General features: G+C 45.9%; 7 protein-coding genes across 7 annotated transcripts; 4 read left to right on the forward strand and 3 right to left on the reverse strand.

Annotated features, from left to right (window-relative positions):
- Positions 1–337: 337 nt before the first annotated feature.
- Positions 338–1,734, reverse strand: GGI43DRAFT_419251 (translation elongation factor 1 subunit beta). The gene is made up of 4 exons (XM_083207649.1): positions 1,540–1,734; positions 1,435–1,474; positions 804–1,180; positions 338–690 (listed from the first exon to the last, which is right to left on the reverse strand). Exons 1-4 carry the CDS (start codon positions 1,577–1,579, stop codon positions 461–463), a joined length of 687 nt encoding a protein of 228 aa, XP_083055075.1. The 5' UTR covers positions 1,580–1,734; the 3' UTR covers positions 338–460.
- A 241-nt stretch (positions 1,735–1,975) lies between these two features.
- Positions 1,976–4,672, reverse strand: GGI43DRAFT_419254 (DUF4246 domain-containing protein). Its single transcript, XM_083207650.1, has 6 exons — positions 3,989–4,672; positions 3,672–3,915; positions 3,201–3,609; positions 2,746–3,136; positions 2,421–2,680; positions 1,976–2,345 (listed from the first exon to the last, which is right to left on the reverse strand). Exons 1-6 carry the CDS (start codon positions 4,334–4,336, stop codon positions 2,057–2,059), a joined length of 1,941 nt encoding a protein of 646 aa, XP_083055076.1. The 5' UTR covers positions 4,337–4,672; the 3' UTR covers positions 1,976–2,056.
- Positions 4,673–4,777: 105 nt separating this feature from the next.
- GGI43DRAFT_419256 (beta subunit of N-acylethanolamine-hydrolyzing acid amidase-domain-containing protein) lies at positions 4,778–6,685 on the forward strand. The gene is made up of 2 exons (XM_083207651.1): positions 4,778–5,646; positions 5,696–6,685. The coding sequence occupies exons 1-2, from the start codon at positions 5,066–5,068 to the stop codon at positions 6,333–6,335; spliced, it is 1,221 nt and encodes a 406-aa protein (XP_083055077.1). The 5' UTR covers positions 4,778–5,065; the 3' UTR covers positions 6,336–6,685.
- Positions 6,686–7,741: 1,056 nt separating this feature from the next.
- On the forward strand, positions 7,742–9,673 carry GGI43DRAFT_305194 (glycoside hydrolase family 5 protein). Its single transcript, XM_083201603.1, has 3 exons — positions 7,742–9,008; positions 9,075–9,346; positions 9,451–9,673. The coding sequence occupies exons 1-3, from the start codon at positions 8,100–8,102 to the stop codon at positions 9,629–9,631; spliced, it is 1,362 nt and encodes a 453-aa protein (XP_083055078.1). The 5' UTR covers positions 7,742–8,099; the 3' UTR covers positions 9,632–9,673.
- A 973-nt stretch (positions 9,674–10,646) lies between these two features.
- GGI43DRAFT_305265 (ankyrin repeat domain-containing protein) lies at positions 10,647–15,049 on the forward strand. Its single transcript, XM_083201605.1, has 4 exons — positions 10,647–11,415; positions 11,799–12,393; positions 12,517–13,132; positions 13,208–15,049. Exons 1-4 carry the CDS (start codon positions 10,786–10,788, stop codon positions 14,910–14,912), a joined length of 3,546 nt encoding a protein of 1,181 aa, XP_083055079.1. The 5' UTR covers positions 10,647–10,785; the 3' UTR covers positions 14,913–15,049.
- A 98-nt stretch (positions 15,050–15,147) lies between these two features.
- On the reverse strand, positions 15,148–17,058 carry GGI43DRAFT_305217 (tyrosinase family protein). The gene is made up of 7 exons (XM_083201604.1): positions 16,690–17,058; positions 16,531–16,639; positions 16,320–16,460; positions 15,939–16,257; positions 15,780–15,885; positions 15,633–15,722; positions 15,148–15,578 (listed from the first exon to the last, which is right to left on the reverse strand). The coding sequence occupies exons 1-7, from the start codon at positions 16,917–16,919 to the stop codon at positions 15,383–15,385; spliced, it is 1,191 nt and encodes a 396-aa protein (XP_083055080.1). The 5' UTR covers positions 16,920–17,058; the 3' UTR covers positions 15,148–15,382.
- A 2,675-nt stretch (positions 17,059–19,733) lies between these two features.
- Positions 19,734–22,325, forward strand: GGI43DRAFT_426693 (S53 family peptidase; the record flags this gene model as incomplete). Its single annotated transcript, XM_083208698.1, has 8 exons — positions 19,734–19,987; positions 20,043–20,199; positions 20,307–20,646; positions 20,703–20,823; positions 20,886–21,115; positions 21,167–22,005; positions 22,113–22,222; positions 22,280–22,325. 8 exons carry the CDS (start codon positions 19,734–19,736, stop codon positions 22,323–22,325), a joined length of 2,097 nt encoding a protein of 698 aa, XP_083055081.1.
- Between the last annotated feature and the right edge of the window lie 337 nt (positions 22,326–22,662).

Genomic DNA, 22,662 nt, shown 5'->3' on the forward strand with positions numbered 1-22,662 from the left:
CGGTATTTAGGTGTAGATATTGCGTGATTGATTGGGAAATCTGTCGGAAAAAGGAACTAACTTTAAATAATACCATAGCTCCCAAAGAAAATTTCAAGAACTTGCTGATATTGTTGTTATTCATGCCAATGTTGTGACTATCAGCCTTGCAGGAGAGTTGAATTACCTGGCTGCTCAGCTAAAACACAGCCTTATCCCTCTTAGAGAGTCAGAAGTCAAAGAAAGAAATACGTCACAGAGGAAGAAGTTGGTTCCAGTAGAAAAATTTGTCTATGGCTTCGTATTTTTTTTTACTTTTTAGAATCCGTGACTATGCGAGAGGGCATCTTTTGATTGTCCCTCACCCAGCGCATAACAAACTATGTAAGACACTGATAGATTCTTGTCCCCAATCATTCATTACCCATGATAAATTTCGTTTCACAACAGCGTAACACCCATATTTTTGTTTAAAAATGCTTTACAGCTTCTGCATGGCGACGACATCGGTGGACTGGACGTAGTCCTCGAACTCCTGGATCTGCTCACCGAGCTCGTCGGTGGAGACCTTGTCGTCCTCAACGACCAGGTTGATCTGGAGCTTCTTGATTCCGAAACCAACGGCAACGAACTTGGAAGCACCCCAGACCAGACCGTCCTTCTGGATGCTGCGGACGGCAGCCTCCATAGCAGCCAGATCAGTCTCGTCATCTGTAAGTGAAAGAGTTAGCATCAAATGGTTCGGAACTATAAATTGTAGTATACGATGTGGGAAGAGCTCCAGCATCGACAACGCAGGAGATTTGGATGGTTATAAAACGTACCCCAAGGCTTAACATCCATGGTGACAACAGACTTGGCGGCAACCTTGGGCTTGTTCTCCTTCTTCTTGCGGTACTCGGCCAGACGCTCCTCACGGATACGGACAGCCTCGGCATCCTCCTCCTCGTCGTCAGAGCCGAACAGGTCGACATCATCATCGTCCTCAGCGGCGGGGGCCTTGGCGGGGTTCAGGGTGACCTCGGCGACCTCAGGGCCGTAGACGGTGTAGGGCTTGCTGGCATCGCCATCGAGGGTGGCGAACTCATCCTCGTAAGAGGCAATGTGCTTGTACCAACGAGCGGCAGAGGGGTACTTGTCGGCGGCGGGAGCCTCCTTGAGGGCCTTGAAGACGGCGACGTCGGCCTGAGTGGCAGAGAAGCTGTAATTTGGCGGGGTAGACGTTAGTGAGGGGCATCTTTTGGGAATTTTTTTTTCTTGAAGTTCATGCAGGCACTGAAATGAGGGGTGGAAAAAAATATGAAAGAGGGGCTAGGCTGCATGCAAATCATCCATCGACTGATTGTGACTCTACAAGGCCAGAGAAAAGGTGAAAAAAATAAAACACATGTATGAAATAACAGAATCGACATGAAAATCGTCGTCGCTGTCGCTGTGCAAAGGGGATTTGCATACCCAAGGATGTAGGAGCGGGTGGAAACCCAGCTGTTCAGGACTATGGACACTCTGTCAGCGACTTGTTCTCTCCAGCATTTTGCGTGCGGTTTCGAGGCTGCTTACCGGCAAGGCCAGCATCGGTGAGGAGATCGGTGAAACCCATGTCTGCGGTTGTGATGTGGTATCTGGAAAAGAAGAAAAGGGGACGAAGAAGGGTGGTTTGTTGGTGTTTGGGGAGAATGGAGTTTGGGTATCAACGAGGAGGCGCAAGAAAAAAAAAGATCAAGCAGAAATGCGCAGTATTGATGCAACCCCACTACGGGAGCCCTAGCAGAGGGGGAGCGGCTAGCGGAGGCCTGAGGCACGAAGAAAAATTCAGAGCCACCCCGCCAAGCGAAAAAAATTATCTGGAAAAGTGGCGAATGCGAGCAATGAGACGCTGGGTGCGCCACGGCGGCTAGACGGCCTGAGCCACAGCTGCCCCGCGTCAAAAACGATACCCCGCCAACCAGCAGAAATCGTGGTTAATCAATGTATTTATTTACTCTGTGATAGCATATGAGAACAAATAAACAGGTTGCATTTATTGGGCATGAATACACAAACTACGCTTTAAGTGAACAACTGACAAAATAACCAACTAATGCTCGCAAAAATTATACGAGGTTCTCTGCAGGGTAGTCTCCGCCTTGAATGCATGTGTGGATCGCTCGTCCATCAGCTTCAGCCGATGCTCCTGTGCCTCCTCCACCGTCATGAGACTCTCGGGCACTTCGTTTTGGCCATCAGTCCACCAGTCTCTCTGCTGAGGCGGAACGTTTGCAGTAGAAACGACACGCTCATGAGGATCAACAAGCCATAGAGCCAAGAAGCGTCTGTGGCCTGGCTTGGTAGCATCTTTGAGTCTAAATGACGAAACTCGATGTTGGCTAAAGAAGAGAGACGCAATAACGGTTAGAATGAGGCAAGTATAAATATAGCAACAATATCAGTGGTCAACTTACAATACGTTGGGGAAAGCGAGCAGCCGTCCTTGTGGCGTCTTCACGTCTCCGTAGGTCTGCAAACAGGCTGCCCTATTTTGTTTAAGACCAGTGCCATAGACTCGTTCCAGGTAGTTGAATTGGTCTTGTCCTGCCCGAACATCGTCTGACAGATATGAGTCTGTCTGCATGCGGAACGACAAATGGCTGTCCGTGACATTCTCGCTATCAAGATAGAACAGCGCCGTGGCGCATATTCTCTCGTTCATCTGGCCTTCAACCTATAACACCACGTTTTAGTATTATTCATACAAGATCAACGAGGGAAGTGACAGAGGCAACTTACATGCCATGATCCGGTTGGAAAGCTGGGCTTCTCCGGAGTCAACTCAATGCTCGCCATTTTCACAATAACCTGCAGTCCGTGCTCTTTAAACATCTTGCAGAGTCTTCTCTTTGGAGAGTAGTCTATTTCTTCAAACTCCTTCGACTCTGGGAGGATGGCTTCCCGGGTCTTGTGCCACTGGCCAGGAATGAGTCTTGGACCGACGCTGGTATGAATGCCGCGAAACGCCATGTTTCGCGAGTCAAAGACTCCAACGCTAACATAGCCGGTCTCTTCCTCCTCTTCCTCTTCATCTTCATCTTCAGAATCTTCAGAATCTTCCTCCTCCTCCTCCTCCTCGTCCCGTATACCAAACGTCATTGATTTCGTCCACAGCTCTTCTTGTTCATCACTAAATAAATCACCATCAGTCCATGCATGCTTTCTTCTGTAGCTCAAATAAGAGGGAAACACACCTTGCCCTTTTGATCAACTCGAAACGGGATTTAGACCTTCCGGCGACGATATCGTGCCCATAAGTTACATTCTCCCGTAGACACTGTTCCCACGCAGGAAGAGCTGTATCAATAGCATGCTCAATTGTCTCATAGATGGCCGCATACTTTTCCGGATGCAAATTGTTGATGTAGCTGGTAAACTGCGTAGTCCCGTCTTCGCGGAATACCACATTGGCTGGTAGCCACTGGTATAAACTCGACCGATACTCTTTAGGAACTACACCATTCTCCTTCATGAAATAAGCGGAAAGAAATCGTTCTCCATAATCTGGCATTTTAACTATTTCCGGTACAACTCTGCCCTTGCCGACGAACTCGAGGGCATTTTTTGTGCCAACTTGCTCTTCATCGAGGAACTTGGACCGGTCTTTATAATTTTCATCCCGTTAGATATCGTAATCACATGAGGTGATAATATTAAACACATACCGTATACAAAGGGATACATGGACGGATGCACTAGGTTTTGCACCATGTCGTTGCTTCGAGGGTGCCAGTCCACATTTGCAGCTTGATCTGCTCGGAGCGTCTCAAATGCTTGGGCCAGTTCATCTCGAAGACGGTCACTGATCAAGTTATCTGACTTGACAATGACATTGCCCGCCGAATCAAGGGTAGGGATTAGACCAGTCTCGATAAAGTATGCGGCTTTGTTGCGTAATTCCGCAATGCACTAAAACGTCGGTAGCGAGTTTGTTAGTCCTTCATCTTACCACAAGGAGGAGATATGAGGTCATCTGACGAACAAACTCAAAGGCTGCCTCCGAGATGATTCGGCATTGGGGCAATGGAATTCGGATTGGATACCATTTGTCCTCCATGATCCTCGCAAAGAGGCTGTTCTCTGACTGCGTCAAGGCCTCGTGGCGCCATTTTGCTACAATGGCTTCATCGAAAACTTTCTTGTGCCAATCCGGCTTGTCTGTCAAATTGTCCATGAGCATCATCATGGCGACTTCTCTGACGGGCAATATATGCGATTTTGCCCCCCGAGCAACTGGAAAACCAATTGGGTAGATGGCCTTCCGATCATCCATAGGGACCCATTCTGGTGGCATCGGGAGGTTGATTCCGGCATACTGAAAGCCAGCCATGCTATCTGATTTATGCTGGAAGAAGATTAAAAGATATTAGAAAGCCAGCTAGAACTTGATTGATGTTCGGATATTAAGACTGAGAACTTGTAAGGGAAGATGCGGAAGATGCCATTTTTATGCTTCACTTTCAACAAAATCGCGTCTCTTGGAGGTAGTCAAAAGTGGGTCGAGTTTTAGGCAGGACTGGAACTTCAAGCAAGCTTTAGCTCTCAAAGGTACTGTATGAATACAGTAAAGTATAGAAACGCATAACATCAATCTAAATGGTGCTGCTAGATAGTACAAGACTCTTACACAGAGGAACTGCCAAGGATGATCCAGGCAGTCTATCACCGTTCCTGGGACCTAAGAGAATAAGAGGTCAAGCGTGGTGGGGGAGCGCCACAATAGTTCGAATATGGCTGCTTTAGCTCAGGCAGCAGCCCCGTATTGGGGCATTTACGTCAAAATCCGCGATGTTTTACCGGACGATGCGTCTTATACCACTTTCACAGCTGTAATAAATACCCTGGATCTTACGTATTTGACTATATCAGATTTATTACCGGTAGCAAATCACAACTTCAGCAGCCGAAAAGGAAACTTTTGATTAAGTTGTGGCGCCTGAGTCAATCATCCCACGGCCGCTACATCAATGGTAGTTTGCCATGAACATGAACGTGTCAGAAGACCTTCTTCTTATTGTCTAACTGTGCAAACTAAGACACATCAACACCAAACACCAGCATGGCATCACCCCGCTCAGCACTGGCGGTTGATTCCGTGGTAGAGCCTATTCCCGCCTACCGAATCGACCTCTCCCTTCCTCCGGCTGAGCGTTATGTCAAGCTGGCCTCGGATTTTGCGCCTCGAATGAGAGAAATCACTCCGTTATTTGACACAGTCCTCGAGTCAGTAGTGCCGTGGTCATTCCTACGCTCTATCATTAAATTTGTGGCCTTTCTCATTCTTCGACGAGTATATTCATCTGAAGAAACGCAAGAATTGGTAGGCATTTCAAAGGCCAGCGGAGTGGACATGTATTTTCTAGTTGCCTTAAACCTGTTGCTTGATTCCTTGTTAGGGTGCACAAGCGGTGGCGTCCTAACCCGGCTCAAGAAGGGAGAAATAGATTTGGGAGAGGGGCAAACTAATACGGAACAGAGGGCGAGGATGATGCATTTTCGAACTCTAGATTGGGGGATGCCTGAACTGACAAACGTACTTGTTGTGCTGGAGTTTGTGAGGTCAAAGTCCAAGGAGCCTCAGACCGTGATTGCGAGGACGGTCACCTATGCTGGGTTTGTTGGTGTTTTGACCGGAGTGAGGTAGGCTGCATTGGGACTCTGGTACAATTACAAGCTTACGACCCCCCAGGAAAAACCTTTCTTTATCACTCAACTTCCGGCCGAACCACAACTGTCCTACATTATCGCTTCGTATTCACCAGATCCTCGTGCTCCTCGGTGTTCAACAATCTATATCATCAGTCCTCCGCCAACACTTTCTCCACCCAGAGCGCTGTCATCTAACTATTAACAACGCGGTTACATCCATCACGAGAACACGTGCTGCACCCTGCTATATAATACTATGCTCTGGTACAGAAACTACTGTGGTCCAAAAAGACCTCGACAACGCACAAACAAGGTCAGCCGTCGACTTCATTGTGCACACAAATCACGACTTTGCGCCAACGGACCAGTCAAGTCAGGCGTATAGCCAAAAGGAGAGTAGTTCAATCCTAGGTATGGAGTCATTGGTTGAGGAAAGTGAAGAGCGAAAGGATTGCATCTTGAGCAAATGGACTGCGCTGGCCAAGAGGCAAGAACGTGAATTGAAGAAAGGAAGAGGGAGAGAAAGCCCTGCTATTTTCGAACATACACTGCAAAAGTGGGTGAGGGCGTATCCTATAATGAATGAATGCACTCATTTTGGATGTATTTTGGACCCGGGGACAGGGACCATTCGTTGGCTGGAGAGAGGCGTTCAGGACCCTGAGGACAGCGAAATATAAGGGGAACTGCTTGACCAATGATACGAACAGAAGGGTGGAAACACCCTCTTTCGACTTTGTGAGCTGATGTTCTAGGCACTTTTGGTGCTGATCGATACAAATCCTAGCGCTATGCTAAGCCAAGCACAGTTTTATTCGTATGGTTGCTTATCATGGTTACATATATCTAATTTCGCGACACCCATATTCTACTGCATATAGTTGGCCAGTCTTGTTATACAATTCAGCGCGCGAACAATATTCCGAGGATCAAGTAATCCCCTCACGTCTACAATAGGCAAGATTTTAGTCAACATAAGAAATATACCTCAAAGCTACTTTACTTGTACCAATGTAAGCGAAAAGATACATGTTCAGCTGGCACACTAAAACGTTTGTTGAATCCTTGTAAATTCCGAGGAGCTTATGCCAATGCTTTGCCTCACTAAAACACCACCACAAATACTACATGCACTTAGCTGCTTCTTCTCAATTATAGACAATAGCTCAATTAAACAATCGCAAAGTTGTAGGGTAAGTATAAACATATAAACATCTTGCTATGTAGACTGCGTAGACTGCGTAGACTGTGTATAGTCACCAAAATTTCTCTACGCAGATATAGTGTCCCTGTCAACCGTCGGATTGCGGGGGTGACAGCTCTAGGCAACAGCTCGTATAATCCACGAACTAGATTGATCTATCATTGGTGGTCTGGCAACAGGCCTGAAAACTAGCATGTGCTTGTTTCCAATATGATCCAAGCTCTGCAGCGTCTGCATTACTTTCCGGCTATCGCTTATAGTCTACGTGGGGGAACCGCACGACTTTGTCGAATAGGCTCGGAAAAGACCGCCGCACCTTGCTGTAAGTAGGAGCTTCCAATTTAAGTAAGGGGTTAAGCACATGTAGGGTAATGCAATGCTGATACAGTATGCTAGTCTTTGTGCCAGTGCTGCAAAGGCACTGTGTCTGAGCTTCTTGATACCGCCATTTTGAGATTCCTTACCACGAATTGAATTGCCCAATTGGGATCAAATTGCGAAGTCTGCCTCAGGTGTAAACTCATTCAGGAACAATTGACATGAATTCACCTCTTGTCAGCAACCACTGACTCGCTCACAGTTTACCAAATTAAATCCTTCCAGCATAAGCAGAAAAACCAGTCCTCCAATCGCGTCTATTTTCCTTCCGCCATGAATTTGTATTGCCCCAATTAGGCAACACCTGCGTCGGAAACAATCGTTCAATCGCGTCTACTATGCACGGTCGATATACGACTACACGGCTGATCCTCTAAAGCGCGGTCGGCCCGAATTACCACAAGGCCATCATGATATGCTTCTTTCCAAAACAGGACGACAACAGCGAAGCACAACCAATAAGCTTAGTCTCGGGATATTCCCCAGCCCCATGAACCGGCATCCGGCCCCTTAGGCTTGGCGCGATGTGCCGAAATATGTACCAATTTGGACACGGAAACCCTCCTTCCGCTATTTCCTGAATCGACCTTGATATGTTTTTAGGTGGGGGAGCTTGTATCACAGTATCACGATGAGTAGACACTCCTAGCTGTATGATGAGTTGAGGTTTACATCGGCTGAGTTCGGTATCTCGCGTGTTGTATCCTGAATGAAGCCATGTGATGGGTGGCCTCTCAATTGACTAGGAAGTCTAGAACTATTAAAGGGCAAGATGATCCCGCCGTTAAAATTGTAGATAATCTCAAGACACTCTCAACTGCCTGTCTTTAAATTCATCATACTCTTCTGCTTCTGATTCATCATGAAGCTCAACTTGGCGGTGTCTGTCCTCGCCAGCTCCGGCCTTGCCGCAGCTTCAAACTCCTTTGCTGGATCCAGCTTGTACTTTCTTCCTGGTCTCTCAGCTTCTGATCAAGCATACTACATCGACACTCTTGCCAGCTATGGAGCCAAAGTTGTTCGCATTTGGATCAACCAGCTCGGCACTGGCTGTGTCAAAGGCAGCAACGTAGTCACCAGCGTTGACGACTTTGAGACAACCATAGGAACCTACAACTGGAACTCCCTGGCAGCAGTTGACAAAGTTCTCGCCCAGTTGGCCGCAAAGGGAATGAAAGCCATCATCTCTCCCCACGATGGCAACGACATTCATGACGGTAGTGTCAGTGGAAACGGCTGTGACATCTACTGCCACACCTACGGGACTTCGTTCTACAGCAACTCCAATGCCCAAGCCCAGTACGATGCTCGTATCAAGGCAATCTTGACTTACAAGTCCCCCAGCAGCGGCCTCGCATGGGGCAACTGGTCCGAGGCCATTCTCGCCTTTGATCTCGAGAACGAGCCTTTCCAGTTCACATCTGATGGCGCCAACAACGATCCCTCCAACTGGCTCTGCAACAGGGCAGCCAACTTCAAGAAGTACATCACTGATTCCAACATCAAGGTCGCAACCGGTGGTATTGGTGGTGACCAGAGCCACGGCCACAACATGCTCCCCAAAGCTTTGTCCTGCTCGAGCATCGACCTGATGAGCGTCCACGCCTACGTCGGTTCGGCTTCTACTTGGGCTAACATCATGCCTGGCTTTGAAGCCAGTGCGGCAGCCAACAACAAGCTGGTCTACATTGAGGAATGGGGAGTCGCGACGAGCTACAGCTCCAACTTCGACTCCCAATCCGCTGCTATTAATGATATTGCCTACCCATGGGTACGTTACAGTAATTAAAACCTCAATTGCTTAATTTATTTTACTAACAAGTTCTGGTGAATGCAGGTCTACTGGCAAATGATCCCAGGTAGCGATGGCACCGAGTCCTGCACCAGCGGCTGCTGCTCTGGCTACGACGGCTTCGAAATTGGCTTTAACAGCGGCAAGGGTAATCTGCAAAACGCCATCGCTACAGCAAACACTAAGACCACAAAGCAAGATTGGAGCTTCGTCGGCGCTCCTCCAGCTGGAGGATCTAGCCCTCCTTCAGGTGGTGACGGTGGCAGTGGTGGTAGCGGTGGCAGTGGCGGATATCCAGCTGATACCTGCACCTGGGGGTACGTTTAATTCTTTCTCCTTCTTTCACATGCTTTTTCTTTGCTCAATCATTCCTTCCTTTATTTACTTGGATCTCAAGCTGACAATCAATATCTATTTCTAGCTGCGAGGGTTGGGACTGTAGCAGCTCTGTTCCATGCCAGTCTGCTTACTCTTGCGTTGGCGGATACTGCAAGAACTGCACCTGGGGATGCGATGGCTGGGACTGCAGCGCTTCTCAGCCTTGCAACGCCGACTACACTTGTGTCGACGGCGTCTGCCACCACTCTGGCCCGGCTACTTAAGAGAGACCTCTCTGAGTCTACGGAGCTCATCTCTTGCAAGTCCGAAAAGACGCCATCGTTTCCTTTGTGTAGATGGTTTTAATTCAAGCGTATGAATTCCCGTAGCTATCATAATATGTATGTATATAAATCGATAGCGAGTGAATATACAAATCTTTATCATAAACACTGTCTAAAGATGGGCGAAACACCAAGAGTAAAATGTTGTATTCCTCAACACAATAAAAGGAGAGGAGTTGTAGCTTAGCTATATAATGGTAGATAAATGTATCTAGGATCAAATTCGATCTTTGAAATAAAATTTAACAATTCGTGTGTACTAATAGGTATTACTACTCGTATATGTACTCATAAGTCACCATAATCACCCCTGATGCCTGTTTACTCATAAACGGTGCGGTCTAGCAAGTTTAGCTGGCATAGGCCAACCATGATGTATTGGCAAGCTATTATGCTTTCTATAAGCCGCTCCTCAAACACCGATTCTTTCTTTAAGCCATGTTTTTATCATCTAAATTTGGAAAACAGCAGAGTGTGGAAATTTGGTAGTGCGATCATCAGCCCACACGCGAGATAGTGAGCGCTAATGGTAAGGGCCGGCCCGCTAACCGGTAGGCTAATCGGGCTCCTCCATTCTAGACCCAAGCCTTATTATTAGGTCCTATGTAGTCCAAGAATTCATGTCTTCATACATGTAGATCATTATATACGATGTCAATGATCTCTACTAAGTCAAATGCTATGTAGAGTTCTAGGCATATTTCTTCCTCCTTCGTGGTCTAGAAAGCAATGATGTTATCGTCATTTTTGTGGTCTTCCCCCAATAGGAAGTGAAATAATCGATCCATGTTGCTGCTACATGTAGCTTTTCTACCCTGGTAGATAGCATTTCAGGTTACCATAGATACATGTGGATAGACACGTGTATTAATGATCAACTGGCCAATGGGTTGGTTCATATATTGCGGGTACTTGGCGACAGCTCTGCATTGGTACCTAACTTGGGCCTCAATTGGCCATGTAGCTCGTCTTTCATCAAATCTCTAATAGCTTACCGCTTGATATCACTGTGATTTTGTATATTATGAATTGATCATTGCGTCCGATATTAATTTGACAAGAACTCATTGCTCGGAAAGTCGGTCCTCATAAGCATGGCTGGCCAGGGCGAGGGAGCTGATGGAGGCCGTTTCGCCAGACTATCCTCTTGCTTCAAACGAAGGCCTAAGAAATATGATAGAAGGCAGGACTCCCAAAGCTCGTTGCCCAAGGCAGAGGATTCACCAGCTAGAAGTACAATCCCGTCAATTCCACCTGCTACATCCCATGAAACAACTGCTGTTATAAACGCCGTTGATGCTATTACCTCTACTACCTCTACTACTTCTATTAGTGCTATAGGTGCTATTGGTGCTACTGCTTCTACTGTTTCCACTGATAACCCTGTCGAATCTCGAGCTGACATAATTGAAGAGAGTGTCGAATCTGACTTATGGTCTCGGGCTTATCAAAAACTGGGTGACAAGACTAAAAAATGGATCGGAGATATCTCCCATAACGGCAATGGTGAAGGAAGGACCCAAGACCTTATCAAAATCGTTCGAGAAAGAGAAGAAGAGTATAAAGATGGAACTCTAAAGCTTAGGGTTGGTGATAAAGAGATCCTATGGAGGGATTATGCCAACCGGGGGGTGGCGTGGGTGACGGCAATTGGGGATATCTCTGTCAGTTTTGCCCCAGCACCATCTACGGTCGTTTGGTCAGCTCTTAAAGCACTCCTAAAGGTAAGAATATAATAAACCAAAGCGGGAACCAAAAAAAAAGGGAACCTTATAACCATAACCACACAGCCCTATTATCACGCACACTATTATTTTACTCTGTACTTTTGTTGTACTCTACTGCCTCTACTGCCTCTACTGCCTCTACTGCCTCTACTGCCTCTACTGCCTCTACTGCCTCTACTGCCTCTACTGCCTCTACTGCCTCTACTGCCTCTGCTCTACTGTCTCTATTATCTCTACCACTCCACTGAGAATAAGTACAAAGGGCTTTAGTGTTTGTATTTCTATTTGTGTGTACATTTTCGTTTTGCAATCCCCCTTTTTTTGCCTTCTCCTTGATACCATGATGATATTTCTCTTCTAATCGTTAAATCTACGTCTAGGCCAACGTGTCTCAATGCGAGGACCTTGCGGCTATCTTTGGATGTGCCGAAAAAGTTCTACGGCTAATTAGGCATGGCAAGGTATACGAAGAGGTATATCTCAGTGATGGCTCTTGTAATACAGCAACACAGAATCTACAGGATGCACTTGTTGACCTATACAAAGCATTGATGGAACTCTTAGCCCACGCCTTTACGCGTTTAAACGAAGGGCAAGGGAAGCAATTTTTGCGTGCCCTTATATCTAGTGGAGAAGGCGCAAAGCTAGTATCGGCACTGACAGAGCAAGAACACAAAGTATCAATGGCAGCTCAAGTTTGTGGTGCAGTTGCGTCGCAAGAATATCAAAAACTTTTACAGAATCTTGATGAACCACTAAGGAACATTGAAGACACCGTGAAGAAGCTGCTTGAGAAGATTGAGGATGGCACATTGGAACAAGCGCTTGACTATATTAGCGCCATACCAATCGGCGAGCATCAACAGGAGAAGCGTGAAGCAAGAACGCCCACGACATGCGAATGGCTATTAAGTCATTCTAGATTTCTTGATTGGGAAGGATCAAGTTCTTCAATTCTTTGGCTCCAAGGCAATGGTACGTAATTCTTCCCCAATCGACATAGTATAAGGATGTCAGACAATGAATACGAATAACATAGTATAAGGATGTCAGACAATGAATACGAATAACTGACCTTTACACTTTGCTTTGTTTTAGTTGGCGCAGGAAAGTCTTTTCTTACCTCCAAAGTAATTGACTATTTTTCTGCCACCCGTCAGCAGAAAGCCAAACACGATGAAGGCTTTGCCTACTTCTACTGCAGTCGTTCAGATCCAGTGCGTCGAGAGACAAAGCATATCCTTAGGAGCTATATTTCTCAGCTTGCTAGGGTGCCAAGGTATCCAACCATGATGGAAAAAAACATCTATGCCTTGTACTGCAAGGCAAAGGAGGAGAAAAGAGGCTTTAGCACTGATGAATGTGAAACGGCCTTGATTGAACTCACAAACTTCTATCCCCGGACCACCTTGGTCTTGGACGCTCTGGATGAATGTAAAGTGGACACTAGAGAGGCGCTTGCTCGTATTTTGTGCAAGCTTGTCGACAAGGGTGAAGGCACCGTCAAGGTTTTCATTGCTAGCCGTAAAGAGGCTGATATTGAAGAGTACCTTGGTTCACAGAAGCTAATTGAGATTGCTACCGACGATAATAGGGATGATATCGAGAAGTACATTGAAGAAGAGATAGCAAAAGTTGGTGTTTTTTGGAGCTCAGTTTCAGCAGAAGTCAAAGAGCAGGTCAAGAAAACGATGAGAGAGAAAAGTGATGGAATGTAACTTGCATGTGGTACCAGATTGCCGCGTCAATTAATTTTATAGCCTTCTGAGTCATACTAATTAATAGACAGGTTCCGATGGGCGTACCTGCAATGGCAGCAGCTAAAAAACTTGAAAACCAACGAACGCATCAGTGAGCGGCTTGGGAAGCTTCCCACAGATCTCACCAAAGCGTACGATGAGATCTATTTGGAAAATGAAGAAAAGGAAGTCCTGGAACGGGCAGTTAAATGGGTTTTATGCGCCAGAGAGCCATTAACAAGCCAAATCCTTTTAATGGCTATTCGCTTGAAGAGCAACCTTCAGTCCCTTACTCTATCAGATGCCATCGCCGAATCAACCTTGGAGAGTATCTGCTCACACTTGGTTGTCCTAGACTCTCAATTGAAGGTGTGGAAATTCCCGCATGCATCAGTTGCAGAGTATTTTGAGAACCAGCATAAGAGCTGGATACATAAAGCTCCCGAAGAGGTAACGATTCTGCTGGTTTCGTGCTTGATAGATTGCTATTCAATATGGGCACCGGCTGAATCGCACTACGAGATTCAAAAATTCCTCAAGATGGCACTGGACCTTGGCAATCATCTAGATCCGCGACATCCTTTTCAGAGATATACGAGAAAATATTGGGTGCAACATGTGCAAAATACTCCAAACCAGCGCCAGGAGGCGACAGATTTATCAGAGATTCTTCAACACTTTTTGGGAGCCAATGGTCCCGGACAACCCTCAAGTCAACAATATCAAGCTTGGTGTAGACACATGAGAACCAGTAATGATCTTTCTTACGAGTACGAACAAATGGCCGATGCAGAGCCATCAGAAACGTCCATTTTTGGTGTCTGTGTCCTTGGTCTCCACAAGTTGCTTGAGGGCTGGTGGGATAAAGACATTGAGGTCTCACAAATCAATAGATACGGGTTGGATCTACTCGCAATCGCCGCGAAATACGGCCATGTTGAACTTTGCTCTGAGTTCATTAACCGGGGGAGCGATATACACAAAGAGCTGGATAGTGGTTATGGAAGCGCGCTCATGGAAGCCATCGGTAATAAACAAATCAATACGGCAAAGCTGCTCCTGAACAAAGGTGCCGATCCGAATCTTACCAGGAAGGGTAGAAGTCCGCTCTATTTGGCTGTTGAAGAGGTAGAAGATTTGGTCGAGCCTCTTCTCGAGGCAGGAGCGGACCCTAATATCATGTGTCCACATTATCCGTTTGGCTGCGCCTTGGGAGCAGCTGCCTGGTTTGATAGAGCCAACTCCGCAAAGCTCCTGATAAAATATGGAGCGGATGTGAACCTGGCAATTAAAGGAAATGGAAGCGAGTATGCCAACTCTCTGGCAATAGCAGCTCGCTTTGGTTCAATTAAGTGTGCAAGGATTTTCGTGGAGAAAAGAGCCGACGTGAATGCGCACCTCAGCGGAGATTATGGCAGTGTTTTGGCTGCTGCAATGTTCGGGAGGTTGGGAGCATTAGAGATGGTTAAATACTTGATTGAGGAGGCAGGAGCGGACCCGACCATCTTAACTTCAAGTCCGCCGCGAGGTTCGTATCGTAGTCGGTTTGGGGATCGGAAGATGCGGGGGGCAAGAAGCCGGTTTCAAGCTAAAAAGGACAAACTTGTTGAAGCAATCGCACGTACTGAGAGACAGAAAACAGCAGAATATCTCATAAAAGGGGGCCATGTTCAACAGAGCGTCCTGCTTGGCATTGGCTTCCCCGAAAATGGATTTCCTGGGAATGTTAAGGTAACAGAGGCGTGGGATTTTTGAAAGATTTTGAAAACATGGAAAATTTTTTATCGAATATGGGATGCATATAGATGCAGGATTTGAATATTGATTCCACCGTCTTTCTCGTTTATAGGTGCTCTCTATTGTCAAAATTTTCGAGGGGCCGGAGGGAGGAACGAGATCATAGATCTTCGTTGAATGAAGCATCGCTATTGCTTTCCTAGTCTCTTCATCTTCTGGACCGCTTAGCTCAACTGGAAGCTTTAATAAAGTACTATTTAGCGTGAATAACGCTTTACCATGTCTAGTTCATTTATTGGCTCAGTAGAGAGACATAGGGGACCCAACGACTGGCTTCGAACTGCTCAAAACTATTGAAAGACTCCGCTGTCAAAGCCCAGTCCATAAATTGGATCAAAAATTCCCATCGTTCTTGATGAGGTGGGTCTGTCCCCTCTGCATTGCTCCTGAAAGCTCTGTTTGTATTTGCATCGCCACCTGTCAGCTGACTACAGGTAAAAGTAACACAATGGACTAGACAGCGTATCCATAACATCCGCAATCTGTATAGGCTCGCTAGCATACCCCAAATCGATCATGTCACTCAGCTTTGTCTCCCTCGAGGGGGGCGTGTTGGCCCAGGTGATGTGACCATATTCTCCGACACCTAGTTTGTCTTGCCGTTTTTCGGGATCAATCGCTTGCCTGCGCATACATCTATAAGCAGATTGACGGGAGTGGCTGTAAACGGGCACTTACCACAGAGTCCATATACGGTCTACCATTCCGTGGTGGACATAGAATGCCGGGTCACCAGGAGAGGCAAATATATCGGCCCCAGGATCGCCGCTAAACACTGGAGTTTAGAACATCTCGCTTCACTTCCAGCCATCACGGGGGGCCTACCCAACAGTAGCGTGTCCGGCGATGTGAGGGCCAACGACTTCAGTGCTGTAGGGCACACCTTCTAATTGATACCGAAACTCGTCAACGTTTTTTTGTCGCAGTAGATCTACCAATACATGGTTAGCAGTAATGCTCCCTTTTACATGTACTTTATCTCACTTAAAATAGTAGTATAGTTAGCGAAACGAGTGGTATGAGTCGGGCCAATATCCCGCTTGAATCGTCGTGGATTATATGCCAAGCTATTACCTGGACCGAGATTGATTGTCATATTGGCGAATGGTCCTGTGGTAACAAAGCCTCCTCCAAGGCCAGGAGGTACCCACATCCCGACTCCTGCGATAGGGAGACCATTTATTGTCTGGCGGAAATGACCGTCATGAGGGATAAAATCTCCATTTCCACCCAAGCTGTAAGGATCACCATTGAAGATGGGAGATTTTTCTGGCGCTGAGGAATATTTGGGCCAGTCCCAGTACTATTTCCAGTATCAGTCAAGCCTGGATCAGATGCCCACGTTTCGTACAAGGGTGTACACACAGGTTGGTAACCCTTGTAGCCGCATTCTTCACGCAACGCGCGCTCGTATTCATGTATAAGCCAGCGATGCCATGGTAGAAAGCTTCCAGTGAGGTGAATAGTCAGTGTATGCTGGATGTGCGCCGCAACGAAGTCGTCATACTGTAGCGTCTGAGTTAGCATGGCATATGTGTGGATGGCGGTGTCAATCAGAGGCTGGGAAGCTACAGACTCGAGACCTCGCTCCAGGCACCACACTTGTTGGAGAGCGTGCTGGTAGACTCTGCAGACACTTGACAGCGTTGATGTAGTCTAATCTTTCGGCCTTGGTAAGAGAACCGCTGCGCCTGATGATTAGACCGACATTCATCACATAGGGATTATCACATACTATTCGCGGCGGAAAATAATATTTTTTGATGTGCATTGAGCACTCTGACCTCTCGCACGAAGCCCCGCTTCCCTATTATCAAGTAATTTGAAAACCTTTGCCTGTATGTCCTCAACAAGGCGCCCAACCTCCTGCTTGTCTCTAGTGTCGCAGTCAGCCGGCGGCGCGTAATGCCCTTGACTAGGGATTATCCCAAGAGTAATGGAGACTAAGATGAGGGAGAGTTTCATGCTCAAAGATTTGTAAAATATTATAACAGATGTCACGAAATAGATTTATTTGATGATATGCAGTGCAAGGTATAAATAGGACCAACTGGCATATGTATATCTTACGTTGGGATGGTGCCGAAGGATTGGCCAGGGAGACGTTTGATACGTTTCGTCCAAAGACATTTCAGCATCTTCGCGGAGGCAGGCGAAGATCTATTACAGGAAATGAACCACCCAAGACCGCTAGTGAGACAGTCTCGCACTCTCGCTCTAAGTACAGGAGAGACAGACAGTGACACGTCATCGACAACATTACTACCACAGCCAAAATCCAAGACACGGCACAGTTTAGTCCTAGAAAATTGGTGTTCATCAGCTCTACTTTGTTTCACAAAGACATGCTACTCCTGCTACATTAGCAAAGTAAGCGACATATAATCCAGCTAAATTTTACAACCGGTTCTGCACTTGCAATCATTTTGAATACGCAAGCTGAAGAACAGTGGATGATAGTGATGTGACACGGGGATATGGGTTCCAACTTTGACTCACCTGATATTTGTGATGTATATCTTGACCTAGCCTACCTTCAAGACTTGCTGTACTGAAGCCGTATTACTTGTGCTTTTGTTAGCAACGCCACCGTCTGGGAAAGAGCTCGAAGGAAGCTGTAATGCAGTAATTCGGTCCGCTAATGACCATCTGCTCATATCAAGTGTCGTCATTTTCCCTATCCCTTACAGAGTAGGATGTGGACTGTCATATTCCTCCCTCAATACTGAAAGCCATGTAGAACATGTCTCAAATAGCAGTACACGGATTGGTTGGCCGCTATACACTTGTATATTAGAAGGAATCTTGGCTTTGACACAGATTCTCTCAATGATTCTACCGGTATAACGTGTATCGTGTACACAATCTGCCGCTGATATGGAGGTTGGGCGGTAGTAAAGACCTTGCGTTGAGAAAAGTCTATAATACCGTACTAAATATCCAACGCTACTTATACAGAGACATCATAATTGACAAGAGTTTGCCATAAAATAACAAGGTACTATATTATAGCAAATAGAGTGCGGTAGAATGCATTAAACAATTGAGAATAGCGAAGTAGTGAAAATAGGCCACAAGGCCTGGTTGATTTTCATTAGACCACTGCTCAACTACGAAAATACCCAGTACTTGGTAACTTATTCAAGAATTATTACGATGACAGAATATGTGACGAGTGGTACTACGATTTGGGTACCGGTTCATTGTCCTTTGAAATCACAATTATGGGACGCTGGAATCTTAGGATAACGAAGATGAAGGTCGCTAAACTCAAGGAGAGATTTTGAGCTCGACTTTCTCATTACTTGGAGTCGCATATATTTAGAGATGCTTGTAATTGATATTATATTGTAGGCTTTATTAAATATATAATATTGCAGGAACTTTATTCTAAATCATACCATAGTGTGGTCTTCATCAAACGTTCTTAATACCTATACCTCGAGTAAATTGCCGCATGACCCCCATTAGCCCCCATTTTCAAGTTGATAGCCTGCATAGAGTCGGTGGCATTTATGCCGACACAGCGGCAGTTGCCGACCGGATACCCCCAAATGAGAAATCATACCGATGAGGCTTCAACCTCATCCGGAAGCTCGCAGCATTATTTGTGCTCGTGATAACGTGAAAGACATTTTCTTTAGCTTCTGGATTATTGGAAGATGGTGTGATCAAGACGGAACTAACTAACCCAAATAGTCTTGCCAAGATCTCTTTGAATATGACTTGCAATTATAGCGTTAATTCAATATGATGATTTCTAAAGAACGTGTTGGAGATAGAGGAGATTGAATACGAGCTGCACGTTCTCTGCAGATAAGAAGATTGGGTTCTTATACCTATTATGATTATAAAGAGATTACCAAGGCATATGACTACTAATTTCCATGAGCAGCCTCGTATTCAGTACTGTTATCTACATCAACCCAAGGCAAGAGTTGTAGGACACTATCCTATTAAAGAAGGAAGTATTATTTGATTTGAATAATGAGGGGTTTGCTACGAACGTCTAAAGCTCTGATCTATTCGTGACTAAATATTGTTAAATCTGCAGATAACGCTGTTGACGGAATAGAGGGACAAGAGCACGCGCATGGTGCATAGTAAAGACTTGGCATCTATTTTTGGAAAAGACGATACTCCATATATTGAATTTTCTCCGCTAGACTATATCTGATCTCAAGTCACTCTCATGTCAACATTGGAATTCAATAGCGCCAAACCTGCATGTACGTCAATCCCATCATTCGGATATTCGGAGAATATAGTTTTGTGATGAATTTGTGGTTAGAATCACTCTTTATTCAGCCAACCTATGGCATATTATTAAATAACTGCAGGTTTACAAAAGCTAGTCGCATGACTTTGCTTCTTTCTTTAGATATATATTGAAGATATCGCAATTATACATAGACGGATAGTTTTTAAAAGCATTATTGGCATATTGTATCTCTAAAGAGTTATAGAAGTGCTTTATCAGACAGCCTAATACGGCTTTATCAGACAGCTTAATACGGCTTTACCTGATCGCAGTTGTTCCTATATCCGGCTAAAGTACAGGGATCCATTATCTCTACCTGGCATCACTTGACGCACCATGTCTAATGTACCTTCCTCATCTAGCAACACCTTATTCACTTCACTTCAATAATCTCTTCTTTGATCAAGATAGAGATACATATTTAAATAATGTCTTCTGCTGCCTCACTTGTAGTCTAGTCATTGCTGCAGTATCTGTATCCTTCTCGATAGATTGAGTTCAATTAATAGAAGGCGGCCATGCTTTTCCGTTCTCTCATCGCCGCTTTTGGCCTGGGGCTGGCCATTGAAGTTGTTGCAAGTCCTCTTTTGCGCGACAAATCCCCTGGCAAGCGTGATGTTCCAAACACGCACACGGTTCATGAACGAAACACACCTCGTATAGCCCACCACTGGACTAAGAGGGAAAGGCTATCTCCCAAAACGGTTCTGCCGATGCGTATTGGCCTAAAGCAGCGTAACTTGGATGCAGGGCATACTAGACTTATGGAAATGTTGGTGACATACCTAAATAGGAGCATGGGAGTGACGTTAACATTTAAAGTATAGCTCTACCCCAGGTTCCACCCATTATGGCAAACACATGACCTCGGAGGAAATTATCGACTTCTTTGCTCCTGCGCAGTCTAGTGTGGATGCTGTCATTAATTGGCTCGTGTCTGCCGGCATTGAAAGGCAGCGTATTAGCCAATCGGCTAATAAACAGGTAAGTAGATCTTATAAGCCCGGCTATTATCGAGGCGTATATGCCCAAGGCTAGCGACATCTCCAATAGTATCTTTGTGTAATTCGCTCTAATAACTAGCGCTATAGTGGATTCAATTTGATGCAGCAGCTGAGGAGGCCGAGGATCTCCTCGTCACTGACTTCTATTTCTGGGAAGACAGCACAGGCTCGCATAGAGATATTGCCTGCGAAGAGTATCATGTTCCCTCCCATATTCAGGAACACATTGACTATGCAACTCCGGGCATCAGGATGCGAGAAAATGGAGCCTTGACGAGAAAGCTCAAGAAGCGCAGAGAACAGGTCCCTGGACTTGCGGACGGCCCAATTGCTGAGAATAACATTGCTTATATTAGTGCTGCCAACGACATCCCAGGTGTGAATTCTACCACTTGCAGCACCGTTATTACCGCCGACTGTATTAGAGGTGAGTGGCTCCAAAATCTCATCTAACATGCTTGGCTGAACTGACATACAGTGCAGTTCAGTACGGCGTTGTCAATGGCACAACCGCTGCTCCTGGAAATGAGCTTGGAATCTTTGAAGCTCTAAACGATCATTATAGTACAGCTGATCTTGATCAGTTCTTGGCGAACCTCTACCCGTAAGCGCTCTATATGATACCCTGTGAATACTACAAAAACTTGAAGCTCATAATTGTACCAGGTACCTTGATATTCCGGCAGGAACGTATCCCGAAAATCGACTTGTTGATGGCGCCATAGGGTCTTACGAAGACCTTTTGGCCGCTGTCGGTCCTGATTTTGGCGGTATTGGACAGGAGTCTACTTTGGACTTCCAAGCTTCCATCCCGCTCATCTGGCCCCAGACAACGGTTTTATTCCAGACAGATGATGAGTATTGGGAGATTGTGGGATCTGAAGGCTTCTTTAACAGTAAGATAGATCCATGATTCCTCGTTCACATATTCAGCTGACACAGTTAAGCCTTCCTTGATGCTATTGATGGCAGCTACTGCACCTACAGCGCATTTAACGAGACTGGCGACTGCACTGACCCATCATGTGCTGACCCTTTCTACCCAAATACCAATTATCCTGCTCCTGTAGGATATCAAGGGCAGCTTCAGTGCGGTGTGTATAAGCCGACTAATGTGATATCTATCTCGTATACCGCAATTGAGGATCTCCTTCCCAATAACTACCAGTACCGCCAATGCAACGAGTATATGAAGCTAGGTCTGCAAGGAGTTACCGTTGTTATGTCCTCGGGCGACAACGGCGTCGCGTCCCACCTGGGCTGTATTGCCTCGAATGAGGAACCTACTGTAGGGACTATATTCACCCCGTCCTTCCCTCAGACATGCCCTTACGTCCTCGCTGTCGGCGGCACCGAGCTGAGGCGGTCAGACCCGAGCGCACCTCCAATTGAGTGGGAGATACTTGAAGAGGTCGCCACTACGCAATTCCCTAGTGGTGGAGGCTTTAGTAATATCCACGGTACCGCCGATTATCAGAAGGATGCTATCCAAGCGTACTATGATCAGGTGCAGGCTTCGTTGCCGTTTAGCTCATACAACCAGATCATTGTTAATGGCAGCTTCGATAACATCACAGACGTCAATCAAGTGTACAACAGCGGCGGCCGAGGCTATCCAGACGTGGCGGCTGTAGGAGAGAACCAGATTATTGTCTGGGGAGGAGACTATTACACAATTGGCGGGACCTCGCTTTCGTCTCCCCTCTGGGGATCTATGCTGACTCTAATCAACGAGAAGCGCATTGCGGCAGGAAAGGGCACTCTTGGATTTGTCAATCCAGCTCTGGTAAGTGCTGTTGTAATCTTGGAATGTGGATGACTTTCTCGTTGACCACAAGACGGGGCTTCTTCATGGCTAACCTCTGACTACTCTATCAATATGCGCACCCGGAGGCATTTAATGACATCACTGAGGGCTATAATGATGCCTGTCCCTCCCCAGATGAAACGACCACTTGGGGTTTCCCCGCCGCTGCTGGGTGGGATCCGGTGACAGGACTTGGGTATGATTATGGAATCTTCTCTACCTAGGGATAAGTAAGCTGACTCGAGTATCGCAGATCTCCTAACTTCACCGCGCTTGAAAACGTTTTGGTCGCTCTTTAGATCAGAAGGAAATGAAGAAACCGATAGAATGAGCCACTGACTACTTTTAAATGGAGTAGGCATAGTACCTCATTGTAGATAGTGAAGATACACGATAACCAGAGATATTATGAAAAATCCACTTCTAGATATGCGTAGATAAAAGTCAGGCCCTGACTCATGAGATACCTCCATATACTACCGATTAGTGAAGTTTAGTAGTGTATAATTGATATTAATCTACTTTGTAATAGCAAAAAGATAAAAAAGAATAAATAAAAAACATACAACAGCCGGTGTTCGCTAATAGTCACCCACTTAACTACTAATCTGCCGGTTAGTGGCTTAATATACTTTT

Source organism: Trichoderma evansii (assembly GCF_050947405.1).
Source record: "Trichoderma evansii strain SZMC 28006 chromosome Unknown GGI43scaffold_47, whole genome shotgun sequence".
Taxonomy (NCBI): Eukaryota; Fungi; Ascomycota; class Sordariomycetes; order Hypocreales; family Hypocreaceae; genus Trichoderma; species Trichoderma evansii.